This window comes from Anoplophora glabripennis, unplaced genomic scaffold (assembly GCF_000390285.2).
Source record: "Anoplophora glabripennis isolate ALB-LARVAE unplaced genomic scaffold, Agla_2.0 scaffold39, whole genome shotgun sequence".
Lineage (NCBI taxonomy): Eukaryota > Metazoa > Arthropoda > Insecta > Coleoptera > Cerambycidae > Anoplophora > Anoplophora glabripennis.
The window spans coordinates 956,382-974,358 of NW_019416254.1; the positions used below are offsets into that span (position 1 = coordinate 956,382).

The window sequence follows — 17,977 nt, forward strand, 5'->3', positions numbered from 1 at the left end:
CTGTAGAAGCAGCTTTAGTGACAGGAAATTACACATTTTTAAGACGACATCCAAATGGAATAAATAAGAAAGACTGACAGGCCATGAAATCATGAAATTTGACACGAAAACAATCTTTACATCTATAACTCCTGCTACAAAATTTTTGTTATCGGTTTACCACAACTTCCATTTTAAATAATTTTATATTACAAAGTATTGCGTGACTATTATTGTTTATTAAGTATTAAGTACATTTTCTTAATAATTTTACTGACTACAGTTTTGTTAACAGATGCAGGATTTTGCAATAATCAATTATTAAAGTGAAATTGGCGAACTCTTGAAGGCGAAACCCCGGAAACTTTTTTTAATATATCAGACACCGAAATAAAATTATATAAACTCGAATTTATTGTTCAAAACTAATTTCTAAATTTTAGTCGGAGCTGTATTAACATGGAAGGGTTGTAACTAAATGTTGCTCTTCATTTTTCTACGTGGACTTCTCCACTGTTAAATATTTTAAATTTTAGACCTTTAAAAAGTTGCTCTTATATTATTTAAATACAAGAAAAAAATATATTAAATGCCGCAAAAATGATCAGGTGCTTTAAATTGTTCACCATTTAAATTAGTAAAAATTATGAAAAACAGAAGTTTTGATTATCTAGCAATTTTGTGAAAATTTATTAATTTCGAATATTGTATAAAATAAGTTATAAGTAATACAATAAGTAATATATTGTCTGTAATTATTTTTATAGCAGTTACAATTTTCGTTTGGGTAAGTATTTCTGTCACATTGAAAAGGATAATTTTTAAATAAATTGTGCAAAACCGTACTTATCTTATCAACTTCCACGTCACCTGTTACATGAGTGTTGCACAATAATGAAAAAGTAATATTAACGGTCGGTGGAAGGAAGCACAAAAAACAAGCGCTTAGGTAGGGAATTCTGGAAGGAAGCCTAAATAGTTGAAGATAGGTAGTTGAAGTGAGAACAGTGTGCAGATAGGTAGCAAGACGATCGGCGGGCAGAGTGTCAAAGTAGTGAAAAATAGAAGTGTTTAACCGGTATTAGTTAGCAGGTAATATTCTTTAAGTACTTTGTTGTTAATTGTTCTATGTAATCTTATGATTGTGATGGTTATAGATGTTTCATGATAATAATTCTTTGTATGTCTTACGCTCAGGGGCGTATATTTTTCTAAGATAAAATTGTTACAATTATTCTTAAAGATTGCTCATTATTTATTTCATGTTAAAAAATATATATCTTGTCGTAACTGCCAGACATTACAATAACGACTTCTTTGTTTCACATCTAACTTGTTTTTGTCATGATTACGTTGTTCGAAAAACATAGACGTTTCATGATAATAATTCTCTGTATGTGTAGCCTTCATTGTTTTACGCTCAGGGGCGTATATTTCTCTAAGGTAAAATTGTTACAATTGTTATTAAAGATTGTTAATTATTTATTACATGTTAAAATATGTATATTGTCTTGACTGCCCAGATATTGCATTAACAACTTCTTTGTTTCACATTTAACTTGTTTTATCATGATTACGTTGTTCTTTGATTTCTTGTGCTCACTTTATGTCATACGCATGTAAGAGCTTTGTTGAATTTACTAACATTTTCACCCATGATATTAAATACCTACAAAAAAAAAGAATTGCTCTGGACTCCAGTACCTTACTTATTATTATTGTTGTTATTATTACCTTCCGGCCCTGCCGGCTAACTAACACCGAACCTCTTCAGTTTTACTTGGAAATGTGTATGTCTAATTTGACTGAGATGACATTTAGTGACACATTAAATGAGTCAGGTCTTATTTATCATTAGCAAAGGTTCTTCATTTATGCCTTTGATTAGCGGTTGTTTTGTATTTATATTTGGGTAGTTAGAGCAGCGATCGTGGGTTTCTCTGCTATGCTCTTTCCCCGCAGGAGCTCTAGGTGAGCCTGGCACTCTCCTTTTATGTTAAATGGTTGTTAATGTTTTTGTTGTTCTTTCTCTTTGTCATATGTTTAATTTGAATTGTTGTACAATAATAAAGTTAGGTGTATTTACTCTGCTTTTGTTTTATAAAATTAAACCATACATCCCCTCAAAAAAAGTTAGTAGCCAGCGCCTTCCGGTCAATAAAAAAATAGATACACACAACGTGGGTATTCCTTATGACGATCACATATTTTTGACCACAACGTTTATTTTTCTTTTTTTCGATCGAACCTAGGGTTGTTATACTACAAAATCATCCTTTGAGCCACAAGGTATAAGTCAAGGAATTAAAGAAATATTTCACATTGAGAGTATTAATTCTTCATGAATGCACAATATATAAGATAAGATATACAATATTCATTATGTTCGCTGTTGAGAATATTCAACTAGCAACTATTAAATAAGGAGAACAAAGTAAACTTAATTCCAAGACCAAAGTCGATCTTTATAGATTTAATGTAGGCACACAAGATTCAAACACTACAGAGTAAAGATTAAAGTCTATTTAGCACGTTGCCCAATACTTAAGAAATAAGAGAAGATATTATTAATTAAACAATTATGAAATAAATATTTTTATTTAGTTTATAAATATAAATGTTTATTATTGTTCATAATTTCATAGACCTACAACCGAGCCTGTCACAAATACATTTGAACCTACCAATTTTTTATCTTTATGTTTTGGAATTGAATCTATTTTAAGCAAAATTTGACCATAACGATAAGGAACACTTTAAAGTATGGAAACAAATGTCTGATTCTCTGGATCACTATAGCTATCAACCACTGATTTCTGAGAAATTTGAAATTTAAAAAAATTTCGCATTTATTCAAACATCTCTGTAGATTTTTTTCCTAGATCGATGAAACTTGAATTAATAATTTATATAATTAAAGAAATAAATTACATTACTTTATAGTGCAAACGCGTGGTAAAGAAAAAAACATACAGTTCAACAAATAAATAATGAAAAATTTTTTAGTAGCATGTCGTGCATAGCGTCAGAAGTACTTAATGTATTGCTTGATACAAAGGGTCTTCCATAAAGACGTTTCATTTTAAATTGCATACGATTTCCTACTTGTGACAGATGGAGCTGCTGTATTTGGTAGACGTTAGTTATTATTAACGCGATTAATAAAGATGGATCTATATTCCCTTGAGCACCTTTTGGAAGAAGTTCACTACAAATATGGTGAGAATTTCGCGAAGACACTTCCTACCAGGTTTCACCGTAGAAATGCGCCTTGTCTTATAGCAATTGTGAATTACAGGACAGATTACTGATGTTCAGAACTCAACTCGTACTCGGTCAGTCACATCAAACGAAAACATTGCTGTTGTGTCTGCAAGTATCACGAAAAATCCTGGTATGTCTATTGCAATAATTTCACGGCAATGTGGCATTTCATAAACTAGCATGCACCGCATAAATATCTAGGCCTGCATCCTTGCAAGGTCCAACTAACGCAAGATTTGAAGGCGGCGGACCCCGCACAATGCCGTACGTTCCCTAAGAGGACGTTAGAAATATAAGAGGTTGACGGTGATTTTTTTAAAATAAGGTTGTCAATAAATGAAATTGTCGGAACTGGGGCTTCGAAAACCCAAGAGCAATTGTCGGACACGTCTCCATTCACAAGGAGTGACTGTCTGGTGCGGTTTCTGGAGTCGCGGCGTTATATACAGGGTCGGAAAGTCCCCATGGTTCATCGGCCGTTACGTGAGAGCGATAAAGTAAGTCATAGAAATCCGTGCGATAGAGAAAGATGGCTATAATGAAGGCGTCTAATAGTCACCGCCCATTTCGCCCTTCCACAAATAAGAAGTGGATCTTATTATAGCCATCTTTCTCTATCGCACGGATTTCTATTACTTTCTTTATCGCTCTCACGTAACGGCCGATGAACCATGTGGACTTTCCGACCCTGTATAGGGCGGTATTTCTTCGAAAATTAAGCCGGTTATACCGCTACAGTCAATGGATTGCGGTACCGAAATATGCTCACTGACTTTTTGGACCTACGATTGAAGAACTGAATCCGAAAGACGTTTATTTTCAGCCGGATAGGGCTATGTGCCATATAGTCAGTGAAACTGTACCCCTATTGTATGCAGTTTCCCGTTCGTGTCATTTTGCGTCACAGACACTTCAATTAGCCGCTTAGATCATGTGATTTGAGACCGCCGCATTTCTTTCTCTGGGTTTACGTGATGGATAAGGTGTACACTAATGCTTCAGCAACGATTAAAGTGCTCAAACAGTATATCCGATGTAATTGGCGAAATCAGTACGCAATTATGGGAAAAAGTTATGGAAATTTTCCTAAAATGAATTAGAATGTACATCAGAAGCAGAGGTGGCCATTTGGAAGATATCGCCTTCCATCTTTAACTGGATGGTCAGTAAATTGTTGGAATAAAAATATCAATATGAAAAATAAAAATTTCTCGTTTCGTTATACATTTAAAATGAAATCTCTTACAATTAATGGAAGATTTGTTATTTTAACGAAGTTTTAGGATATACTCATACATACATACATACATACGAGGTATATGTTCTTTATTAGGTGTACCGCAGCAACAAATAAATAAAATATATTATGACGATTGTAGATTATTCAGATGATTGACGTTACTGAAATACTTGGGTATATTGTAATGCATATACCGGGTGCTTTTTAAGTACCTCTATGTTATAACTTCAGGAAGTTATTTCCTGGTTCATTTTAGTTCAAAAAGCTACAGCCAGTATATAAAACTACTAGTTTTCGATTAGGATGTTAAAATTTAAAAAAAATATCACATTTATTTAAATATCTCTGAACATGCTTGACGCAAATTGATGAATGTTGGGTTAATAATTTAACTAGGTAAAAGGAAAATTCACTGAAATTGATACAGAACCATCAACCAGTGTCGGAGAAACTGGAAGGTGCTATCATAAAGATAGTCAAAATTTTGGACGCCGCAGAGTATTTTTGAAATGAAATAAGGGGATTTAATTTAACTATTATTATTTCTACGAGAAAATGTGTCTTCCTGTTTATTTGAAAAACAAGCTTACCGCACAGTTAAATAAATCTAATACAAAATAATGTATATACATTTTTTGTGCTAAATACAATATTAAATTCAGCCTACACGCATTGTTGTATAATTTTTTAATTATCTGAAGTATAAGCGAGAAAACGCAGCAACCAAAAAAATTAAAATGTTGACGTTAATGCTATTTTTTAACTTATAATGCTTACGCTATATTTCAAGTAGTATTTCAAATAAATATTGTTCATATCTATTTGCGAAAAGAATAGATTTCAAGATATTTTTAATTTGTTCAGTTCTATGATACTTATTTTAAACTTAAAAAAATAATTCGAAAATACCAAATTAAATTCACTTCCAATTTTCAAAACATTCCTGCAGTCTTAGCATTAGTGAGACTCTGTTCTAATATCTCCGCCACTAGTTGAGCGAGTTCTATATCAATAATTCAATGAATTACTAATAATTATTACCTTTAATTAGTTAAACTATTTAGTTTAAGCTCTACATTCTGAGACATTTGAAAAATTGTTATATTTTATTAAAACAGCAGCACTGTTTCGAAAATCAGTGGTTTTATACCCTTGGTATACTAAGGTCCTTTGGTGGAAAATGACTAAGGAAATAAACCTCCTGAATGTATGAAATACACTTAAAAACACCACAAATATAAAAGGTATATGAATTCCTTATCTACGAAAGATGTTACATATTATTTTGGCGCTTATATAAACCACGTACATTATCAATATATCACACATATTCATTAAGAGGACAGCGATTTTAATAAGCTAAACTTTTCCATCTTATTGACTAATGGAGACGATAAACATTTGTAAAATCTTACAATGTTTCACAACTTACATTCGTGAGACCGAAAAAAAAACCGTAAAAACAATTAGATTGCGAAAACAGTTCGATGTAATTATCACGTTATTTTCAAGACGATGATTACTGACTGAATCATATACATAAATAAATGCTGCAAGCAGGAAAATTCAGACCCTCTGCGAATAACTATTCTATACATACTCTGATCGCCTATTTTTTGTGTAATCTAGAACAACATATTTAAAATTATCAGATCATTAATACAAATGAAAAAACCTACTGGTTAAATATGTTGCTGACAAAAATAATAAATATCCCAATATCCTTTCAGATATGTTATTGTATAGGCAACCAGTTTATCAGAGTTTGTGTAATGTGTTTTGTTTACGATATTCTAGGTACTTACTTACCTTCAACTGATAGATTTATGCAAAATAACAAATCTCAAAAAAGTTAATAAATATAAAAAATTGTATGTTCCCTTATAACAAGCATTTTGAACATAATAATGAAAAGCATGATCCACAACATACAAATCAGTTCAAATTTAATTTTCAAATAAAATAATTTGATAAGAGCATCTAGTTTCTATTGCTAGGTGATTTACTTTGTCACACAACTTAAAACGTTTATATTAAAAAGTTGATAGTAACAATCATACATACAAAACTGAATGCAGAAGAAAATGTGGCAAACAATACTTTAATAATTAATTATCAATTGTTTTATTTGTCGATTCAAATATTTCAAAATTAAATATTTGTTTAGTTATTTTTGTTTTTTCATAGATATGTCCCCGAATGCAAAAATGGTAATGAAATAAATTTACTTAAATTTTTCTTACGACGTTCGTGCTGAATTTTATGATTTTTAAATTCATCTCACTATTCTAATCAATTTGATGCACAACTTACTACGTTTTAACTGCAAATTTCTTTGAACACATAAATATATAATTTTTTGAGTTATAAATAAGAACCAATCTGTAAAAATTAGATTTTAATCTCAGACATTAATTTTTTAAATAATACAGGCCTTGAACATGCAACTTGTAACACTAAAATAAAATTTACAAAGCCTACTCCTTATTTTATTGAATACTTAATAAAGAGCAGGATATTTTTCTGTCTTTAAATCGATTTTTATCATAAGATATAATTATAATGACAATGAGATATATCAAATTAATCACAAAAACGTGCAAAATTAGAAAATGGGAAAATCCAATATGACTCCCATCCCATAAGAAATGCTGTTATTTTAAAATATTAGAGAAAAAACTCAAATACCTACATCACAGGACGGGTCTAGAAAAATTACGTCCAAAGGTTTCGATTATCTATATATCGATTTGACGACAAATAAATTAGTTAAGCAATTTTTATATTTTATAAATAAAACAAAAAATCCATCAGAATCTGATTGTTTTCCGAATAGTATGCCCAGTGTCCATATAATTAATCCTCTATTATTTTGCCAATTCTTTTAACCAAGTTTTGTGCTTTATAATCAACATAAAGAACATGTAAATACATTATTTTAAATTATAAATTCATTAAATTAAAGAGATAAAAGAATAGGTAACTCAAGTTTCTGAGTTTGTACTTATTTGGATGACATTTTACATCAATTTGTTTACAAAGTAATTTTATGGGCAATCAAACACATTAATGAGTTGTGTTGCATGTTGCAGTACAGAAACTGCTACGTGATAGGTTTACTTTAATTTTTATGTCCTATTTTTAATGGCTTCATTAAAAACGATGACGCAGTACAACAAAAGTAATAACTCGGAGTAATCGCCGGTTTTATTGGAGTTTTCAGTACAACATTTCATTACTGGCGCACGCAGAGGGTTCTGAATTAAGCAACAAAATTAAATTCAAAGTCTCTGGATATAAAGGAGGCCATAAATTAGCATAACGTATCTAGATGAGAATAGCGCGAGTTGGATAATTATAAAATAATAGGCTTTTTAATTCCGTCACTTCCCAACAATTAAGCCCTTATCTAACTAATAAAAGGTGAAAGCAAATCCATCTATAATGCTGAAATTAATTTGCTAATATCCAACTGTTGCCTTTTATATTGAAAATATCAAAGCGTTATCTGATAAAACAAATTCACACAACGATACACATTTTCATTATTATCAGGACCAACAAACAGATGGTGTGGAAAAATTTTCGCTAATTACAGGTACTGAAAAAATATTTCACCGGCAACAAAAACACCGAATACCCTGATTACCCTATTTTTTTATTATTACCAAACAATTATTGCAGACGATAACCCTTAATCATTTGATTAAAAAAAAAATTAGTAGTACTGAGATTTATACAGTGGTAAGTAAAATGTTTGAACAAGCTTTAACAACCTTGTTAAGGTACAGGCCCAATATTATTGACTATTCAAATAATTGTTGACCAGTGCTGACAAAACTTGAGTCTATTGAAATTTTATCGTTAGTAAAACTGTCTATGGTTTGATCCGTGACAAAAATCACCAAGTTTACTCCCGAATATGCACCCCTCTTAGTAGAATTGAATTAACTCGCTTCAACCCTTTTACTCGTAATGTTAAAAAAAAACATGTTTATAGGAATTGTTTTATTAATTTGTAACACAGATATAGAATTCGTCATTAAAGTTGGTAAATGATCTTAGTTACATCCTGTATAAATGTGTTTTCCTTCTCAAAAATACGTTGCTTCAGAATGTCGATGGATTCAATTATGAAATGTATTTCTATTGGGTACTGTGAACTTCCAATTCACCACGATGATTAAACGAATATTAATATCATTTTTTTTTCCAGTTGTCATTAACAGTTTATGGTCCAGAGACTTTAAATGAATTTTGTTATGCACAAAATGAATCAAGTCCTTACCTGATGACGTAATTGACGCAAACGACACTCTGGGGCTTCTGCATCTTATCGTAAATCAATGTTGCCTGTGTAACCACCCAAACGTACCCACCGGTTTTGGCCAGGAAGCGGTAGCGGTTGGTTTCGCATTGGCCCTTGGCAAACACTGGAAATAATGAGTATTTGTTTTAAATTCAGCAACTATGTACAAGCTACTATTTCCACAATAAACTTAAAGAAGTACTATTGATATAAAACAATGTACCAAAAATTGACAAGGTCAAAAAACGAAATAACATCATAATTTCAGTTTGGTTAGACAGAATAAATGTTATTTGATGTAAAATTTGACAGTATCATTTGCGTACTACAGTAGCAAGTTTATTTAATAGTATTAAACAGCAGTGAATTATTACAGTATTTCTAAAAAAAATCTGATGGTTTAAATATTTTTATTAACTCTGGTAAAATCTGGTTAATATTAATAAAAATACTATAACAAACTTTTGATAGAAAGTGTTGTTTTACTTAATTGGTATGTAAACGCACTGTATTCATGTATAAGTATACCTATTTTAGGATATTCCAAATAAAAATATACTGAATGATACTTATTTTTCCAAGCAATTTACAACTACTTAATTATTGGGGTCTAACTAATGACTGTTAAGAGACAAACTTATTATTTGAAAATACTTTTATTTAAAACATTTGATAATTCAGTTAACTCCATTATCACTTGCAAAATACCGACTCATTTTCATATTCCGAGAAAAATTGGTATAAAAATAAGCAAATCAGACAAACACGTTTGTTTTCGCCTAGTTTTGTAACAATTTTGCCCATAAAATGGTCCAGTATGAACGAAATGAATGTATCATTCTTATTTTTTCTGAAATTTCTCCATACCTAATATTATTTTGTTTTCTAAAGGTTTACTAAAGCAGAGACGATTACCAATATCGATATTTATCAACATCTAATAATACACTTTTCCCATATAATACATAGATACCTATTACCTATCACTGAAGGTATGACTGTCTATGTTGTCTTTAAATAGCGTTTTCTGATCCAAACAATAACCTCCTAATGTAAATGTTATAGGTTCTCACTAGATAAAATATAAACATGTAGCATTACCAGCAATAATTCAGCCTATAACTAGTCAAAATTTAGAAATATCTTTTAAAACAACTATTTTGTTAAAACTGACAAGTGTTTTTAAGGAAATCCATAATTTTTCTAGTTAACGCTCCAAGCATACACCATTTGACATAGGTACCTTGGATAGACCGCAATTCCCATTTAATGGAGAATCCCAGAAGTGTCCAAATGAAAATAAAAATCGTTATAAAATTAGTTGTGGAATGAAATGATATAAAAGTTTAGGAATTTATCTTGAAGTATTTCAAATAGAAAGAAAATCTTTATTGGATGGTGTCATTAGTCAATTTAGAATTGATTGCTATATGTATATGTATGTTATCTTAACGAAAAAAAGTACTATTATAGGACAAGTATATTTATTAAATTAAAAAAGGACATTACAAAAAATTACATTAACGTCTTTTGCCAGATATTTGACATCTTTTGTCTTCAATTATTTTGTCTATTTGTGGCGTGAATTTATCGGCGGAAATAACTTTTAAAACTGCGTCCAAGTGTGCGTTTTTCAATCGCGATCTTGTGGGAGATTTGTTTCCTTTCATCAAAGAAAATAATTGTTCACACTTTTAGATAGGTACCTCCAAACATTGACAGGATTTTACAGGAAAATTTTCTCATTTCTTGGTATTGAACAGGCAAGTACTTATAAAATTCGAATGTAACATCACTATCAAATTTTTGTTTTAAATGGGTCTGATACTGAATCTCAATCACTTCCATCTGCAAGTAAGGGGCGAACTTTATCAATATCGATAGTGAAAAGATCAGTAAATAAAGAGAAATTGTTTTCTTGGGACTTAAAATCCTAAAAACGCTTTTCAAATTCTTTCAGAAGGCTTCCCATCGGTCGGGTCGTGATACGTGTGTGTATGTACGCGCGACTTGTTGCACCGCGCGCGTTTTCAAAAACGGTTTTTAACACGCTCGCGGGCCGCAATATCTGGCTGTTTTCAAAATTGATTCGGGCCGCAGGAAAATGCTCAGTGGGCCGCATGTTTGACATGGCTGATGTAGAATGTGTTATATATGGATAGAAGTTTATTCTGTTCAATATTGTTGAGAAAAATTATTGAGATGTTGCGATTAAATCAGTTCACACTGACTTGTGGCGATTTTTGTTTGCATATAAAAAATACTCAATTAAAAAATATTACATTTGAATTATTTTTATATGTACCTATGTAACTTATCTTCGATCTGCTTAATATGACTTTTATTATAAAATAATGGAAAAAATTAAAACAATTTTGACTGTTATAACTTTGTATCTTAAAAATAGTACAGGTTTGGAGATGTTGGAGGATGGTTGTATTTTTTAGTAAACTATTGCGCTGAATTAGTTGGAACAATAAAAAAAATAAAATTAAAATAGACAATTCAATCTGGAACAAGCATTTAAAATACCCGTTTTAAAAGTGTTTCACGTTTATAATTAGTACGCGCTCTTAATATTTCCTTGGGCTTCCAAGAAAAGTTTTAAATGCCGGACGAACAAAATTACTCCTGCATTTTATTAGAGTTCAGTAAACTACTTCGCAAAATACAACATAATATTGGATCCTGTTAAGTAAACAACTTCGTCCTGTAAACAACTTTTTCAAACATATTTTTAGCAGACATGACATTTATATGATTTGGAAATTAAATATCTGACGTCGGAGATAACCCATAAAATATAACAGATCAGTTGCGGAAAAAACAAAAGGTATAGATAACATAAGAATTTAATGAAGAGAAATATGTGTAATTTGTAAGCGATCCATCATTTATCTCCGAAGTTGCTGCCCCCGCTCGTTCCGGAACATCCCAACTTCATAAAACTGAAAAATTGTCCGGATCAACTTAAACGTCTAACTTGGGAGACGTTAACCCGAGGCGGCTTCATCTTTCTCTATCTGGAAATCCAAAGGACTGTCTACGAAACATATATAAAATCTTTCTCCCTGATATGCATAATTCGCAAAATAAATAACCTAGTTGGATCAGAAGCCGTCATAATTCAAAGAGGGAAGTTCTTATTAGGATAATATGTGGAATACACAAGATGTAGTGTGTACCGCAAAGAACTTCTTTTAGATGTGTAGGAAACAGACATACGTAACACAAATTGTAATGTTTATTATACAGTGCGTCCCAGAAGTAACGCAAAATATTCGTACTTTATTTTGTGTTGAGTTTTCACAAAAACGCTAAAACACGTCAATTAGTAAATAGGAATTGTCGTTTTGTCACGTTGGTTAAACCTTTTTTACGCTACGCTTCATAAACCTATGACATCATCGACAATTTTTTTTTTAAATAGCACTACCTAATTTTTTAAGCATAAATGGATAGCCCTTTTGAAGGGCAATGCGTCGATATAGGGTTTGTCCTACTTTACTTTGATAGGTGCGAAAAAAAGCCAACGATTGGAATGAACATGGTTTGGTTGAATTAATAACAAAAGTAGGTATCACAAACTTATGCGCGAACAGTGCTATAGCAAAAAATGTGTTTTGGTTGATTGTAGGTACATGTTTTTATGTAGATTGGGAAGGTAGACCCGATCACAATGTACGCATTGTTCTGAAGAAGACAGCGAATGCAATAGTGCCTCATATCTTTGTGACAGTTACAAATACCATAACTTTACATTACGATGGTGTTGTGTTTAAATGAGAAACAAAGAACTGAAATCCTAATTATGGTTGGATACGGAGATAGGATCCGCAGTTATGATGAAGTATGTCAATTATCCAATGCCAAGTATCCAGAACAACCAATACCTGCGTCTGCAATATGCAGATTAGTACGCAAATTTGAAGACGCTGGCCATGTTAGAGATCTGTCTAGATCTGGAAGACCAACGACAGTGATAGAAAATGACAGACAAAATGTTATGTTTAGCTGTCACTGAAAATCCACACACTGTCGTTCGTCGTATCGCCAAAAACGCCAACATACCAATACATAAAAACGTACCTACAATCAACCAAAACACAAAACATCCACAAATTTCCGTTTTTTTGCTGTGGCACTGTTCTCGCATCAGTTTGTGATACCTACTTTTGTTGTTACCCATGTCCATTCCAGTCATTGGCTTTTTTTTCGCTCCTGTCAAAGTAAAGTAGGACAAACCCTATATCGACGTATTTCCCTTCAAAAGGACTAGCCATTTATGCTTAAAAAATTAGGTAGTGCTATTTAAAAAAAATGTCGATGACGTCATAGGTTTATGAAACATAGCGCAAAAACGGTTTAAGCAACGTGACAAAATGACAATTCCTATTTACTAATTGACGTGTTTTAGCGTTTTTGTGAAAACGCAACACAAGATAAAATACGATTTTTTTGCGTTACTTATGGGACACACTGTATTATTCCTTTTACACATGAGAGCTTTCGTTGTACATAATTTAGCATAACTGAAAATTACTTAGATATGTTTTACGTGTATGGAAGTATTCTTTACACTTTTTGGAATAAAACAGCAGTTAATCAGAGGAAGAGTTTTTTTTTTTAATTTTTGCGGCATAGCTTTACTGTTGATTGATCCCTTTGACGAAAGGATTTGTTTAATTGTTTTATTATTTTGGCGAGTGGCAAAATATACAAATCAATACAGAAAGAATGTACACGTTATGAGGCATATACAGGGTGTGCCATTTAACACTTCCGCTGCCAATATCTCCGAAATGAAGAAATTTATTTTAGTTCCGGAAATTGGGGTTGTTAAGTCCCTCGAATAGCTTCAAATTGTAGTTAGAATTGTTAGTTCAAATCTTTCTGTATAGATGGCGTGGCGACACTAAAAAATTTGTTGTTCCCTGGAACATGGAAATACAGTCCATCTGAAAGACCGTTAAACTTGGGAGTAATTTTTGTAATATAAAGTTCTTCCCTATATTTACATGTTTTCGAGATATGTCAACTTCAATATGCAGTGTATGATATAACAGGAAAATCTATTATTTTATTTAATTCACACTGAGACAAAATATTCTTTTAAAATATTGTTATAATGGCTTTATTCACATCACATACAAACAATAAATTATAAAAAAAAACGAATGATCAACTACAGAAAAAAAAATTGTACAATGGTAAATCTTATAAGAAGCAGAGACGAACCGTATTTTATCAAATGTTATTAAAAAATGCAGTCATAGGTGGCTCATGTCATTTATGTAAAATAAAACAATGACAGATGATACATATTAGTTTTCCAATAATTACAGTTTTATCAGTTTGCGTCTTTCAATTTAACTATACTAGTTATACGATATTGTACAATTTTTTTATGTAGTTGATCAATTGTTTATATTTGTTTATAAAATAATATATTTTCCTGTTATATCATACATTGCATATTGAAGTCGACATATCTCGAAAACAAGTAAATATATGGAAAAACTTTATATTACAAAAATTACTCAAAATTTAATGATATTTCAGATGGACTGCATTTCCACGTTCCAGGAATCAAACAATTTTTTTAGTATCGCCACGCCATCTATATAGAAAGATTTGAACTAACAGTTCTCACTACAATTTGAAGCTATTCGAGGGGTCTAATAACCCCAATTTCCAGAACTAATATAAATTTCTTCATTTCGGCTATTGGCAGCGGGAGTGTTAAATGGCACACCCTATATATAAAAAAATTGGATATATATTAGAAATTGATGAAACTTGTCCATATACAGGGTGCAACATTAAGTGGGGGGTTGGGGGGTCAGTTTTTTTAGGGGTAATAGTACATGTTCTCCTCAATATTATTTATTTTTAATCAAATAAATAGTCGCATTATAATTAGTTCTTTAAAATGTACTTTAATTCTTGTGTACGTCGCTACTGGACGACGAACACCGGTGCACTAAGAATTTGCGTATTAGTGCACTATCAACGTTGCCAGTTGTTTTTAAATCATTGTGATAATGAAAAATAATTTGGTAAAATCTTTCCGAAGTCAGTTGAACATGTAAAAAACGTCTGGCAATAAAATTTAATGAATTTTATAGGCGTCCCTAAAAAAGTTTTCCGATAAAGGTAAAAAAGTATAATAATTTGTATATAATGTGCAGAAAATTTCTATTATAAATATGTTCATTTCACCAACAACATATTTTAATTATTTATGTCTTCAAACAATTTAATTGTATTGATGGTAAATTTCGTATTGTTCAGTTTCAAAATGTCTCCAGAATGCCATGTTGTAATAATATTATATCTCCCTTTTGCAATTGTAATATAAATGATTAATAGAAGGTGCCTATAATAAATTTCTTCAATTGGGCGTATATATTTCTACCACCATCACGTTTAGTTCGACCAGACCTGTATATAGGTATGGCTAAATAAATATGGGAACAAGTTTTTCAAATATTTCAATGCCGAGTTGCTGCGTCAGCGACCAAACCTGGTACATACTGTCATCGTCTTGGTTCTTCAATTGATATCGAAAAGACTATAAAACAGTTGGTTTTTGTATAGTTTAGCGACGTGTGACTTTAAAGTCACCAGGAGCAAAGAAATATATAGATTACGCCTATTATAAATAAGTAAGTAGTGAATAAGAAAATGTTTGTTAGATTAATACAACATTGTAGCACACCCATAATAATCATGTATTTGTATTCCTATAATATTCATGTATTTGTATGTTTGTGGATGTGCACAATGTAAAAAAATATTTGTTGGCAACCAGCAGTGCACGTGGTTGGTGTAGGGAGATAGTGTGGGTCAACGGTGATGAAGCGAAGGGAGTCAGTGGTTGCCTGGCTTTTGGAGACAGTACATTTAATTTGTTATTAAATTCCAAATGAACTCCACACTGAGCTCCATTTAGTTAAAGGTGGCAGGTTACAACATTTAAGAGATATGCGAGCTTTGAACACCAATAAAGTAATGTTGGACATGAACAAATTCAGAAAACGATAAATTAGAAACCAGAAATTTTAAACGCCAAAATTTCAAATGTTATGTTATAAAAATCGTGATTAGACAGATTGTTTATTTTTGTGTATTCCATTTCAATATTGATTACTGCATGACTTTTATGCTAGGTTACGTGTTAAGTACTGCCTCATAGTTTATCCTGTTTAAAAGAAGAATTTTTGTGGGATGACAGGGCTCGTGGCGAAGCCATGGGCGTAGCTACACATTTTGTTTGGGGTTGACCCAGGGTTGTAAGTTCTATAGAGACCTCAAAAAAAAGCTCTCGCAATCCACGACTACTTACCGATATGAAATTTAGATTTGATTCTTAAAAGAAAAGGTATGACCAGTATGACAAAGATATTATATCTTTTTTTTTTGGGGGGGGGGGTGCACTGGGCTTTCTGAGGTGGACCGTACACACCCCTGCTCCCCCCTAGCTACGCCCATGGCAAGTGAAAATTACTTTTTAATAATTTTCCCTTTGAATTAGGAGATTTGACAACAATGTATAGCCCAGTTCTCAATTATGTATGCGCTGCGACTAACACGAGCCGTTGTTTGAGATCACACTAGCTTTAGAAAGAAATAGTGTTTACGAAGGAATTTGAAAAAATAGTATATTAATAATACATGTTTCTGAAGGTCAAAGGAAGCCTTTGTATAAATATGACCTCACTCAAATTTACACCCTGAGTAAAGAAGGGTCTTGTGAACACCTGTCCTTAAAAATAATCAAAAATCGATTAGGCAATAAATACATATTTCATTTTTTTTATCATCAAAATTATCAGATAACAGCCGCTGGTGAGGTGGTGCAAAATGTATGACAACACACCTAGGTTTTTTTTTTTTTAGTTTGATGAACTATATCATGTCCCAGGCTTTGCTGTATAATTAGATTCAATTACAAACAGTAAAAGAAAGCATCTGATGATAAAACAAAGTTTTAACAGTTAAAATCGTGTCAGTAAATACTGTATTTATTTTAAATGTATTATAAAGTAAAATTATAAACATAGAATAATAGGAAAAATCAATTTAGACACAAGACTAAAAGTCACGCAATTTTAACACCTGAAATGCCAACATAGTGGTTAGGCTTTCACCTGTTCAACCCGTACCTCTTGCCTCTATGTCTTTAATATAAAATATATACTGCTGAGTATCATCTTTGTGTTGATAACATAAATTTTAACTTTTACTACACAAAATGGAAATTTCCAACCCGTTAAGTTGGACCGCTATTATATTCACATCCTCTTTTAATGAAAAAAGCAAAGGAATATTTAGATTTTTTAAAAGAAATAATATGGCGCTTATATCCAGACAAAAGAAAGTTCTTATCATATTTCTTAAAAGGGTTCCAAGCCACGAAAACTTCTCATTTTCTAGTCGTAAAACAGCAGTAAAACGTGGTCGTTTCGTAGCATCGGATTATATGGCACCGATTTTTTTCTGGATGTCCAACCAGCGCTCCCGGAGAAAGTTCAACGGACGTTCTACGAGAAGAAAGCTGAGGAAGTATAATGAAAATTTAGTGCGCACGACTTGGAAGGAATCGCAACGAGCGACGCAGTTCCTATTTTAGAAATTAGAACGGGGTGAGATCATTTTTCACATTCAGAAGTACCATTTTCCACAACAAAAAATTAAAGCTCTGCGTTTTAAATTTTCACTGACGTCAGAAGTTTAGAATAATTCTTCAGCTACACCAATGATTTAGGGCAGGTATATTAAGATTTATACATGGGTGTGTAAAGTAGGGTGCGCCGAACAGAAACAGTATCTGGAAAAAGTTTCCTATGAACGCTTCATAAAAAGTTACAGGGCGATAAAGATATATAAAGATATCTATAGACTATTAATTTCATGTGGGAAAATTTTTTTCCCCTTACACAGTGGCGGAAATAATATCTCTACCCCTTATTCTAATTGCAAATATTAGCCCACATGTCAAAGACTTATTCGAATGAGGGGGCTTAATATTATTATTCGATAGACCGCATTTGCGCTCAGGAACCACTGACAATAATTAGTCTTAGCCAGAACTCAATGCAGCTCCACCATATTAATGGGCTCATTCAGTAATATGTATTTAATTTATAACTTGTTTTCACATTTTCTATAAGTATTTAACT

General features: G+C 31.8%; 1 protein-coding gene across 3 annotated transcripts in view; it reads right to left on the reverse strand.

Annotated features, from left to right (window-relative positions):
• The window catches only part of LOC108915638 (hypoxia-inducible factor 1-alpha), a 253,783-nt gene that overhangs the window by 82,665 nt on the left and 153,141 nt on the right, over positions 1–17,977 (reverse strand). For all 3 annotated transcript variants that reach the window (XM_023457103.1, XM_023457100.1, XM_023457102.1), the window contains exon 7: positions 8,772–8,916. In XM_023457103.1, coding sequence (XP_023312871.1) covers positions 8,772–8,916 — 145 coding nt within the window. The remainder of the gene's footprint in view (positions 1–8,771; positions 8,917–17,977) is intronic.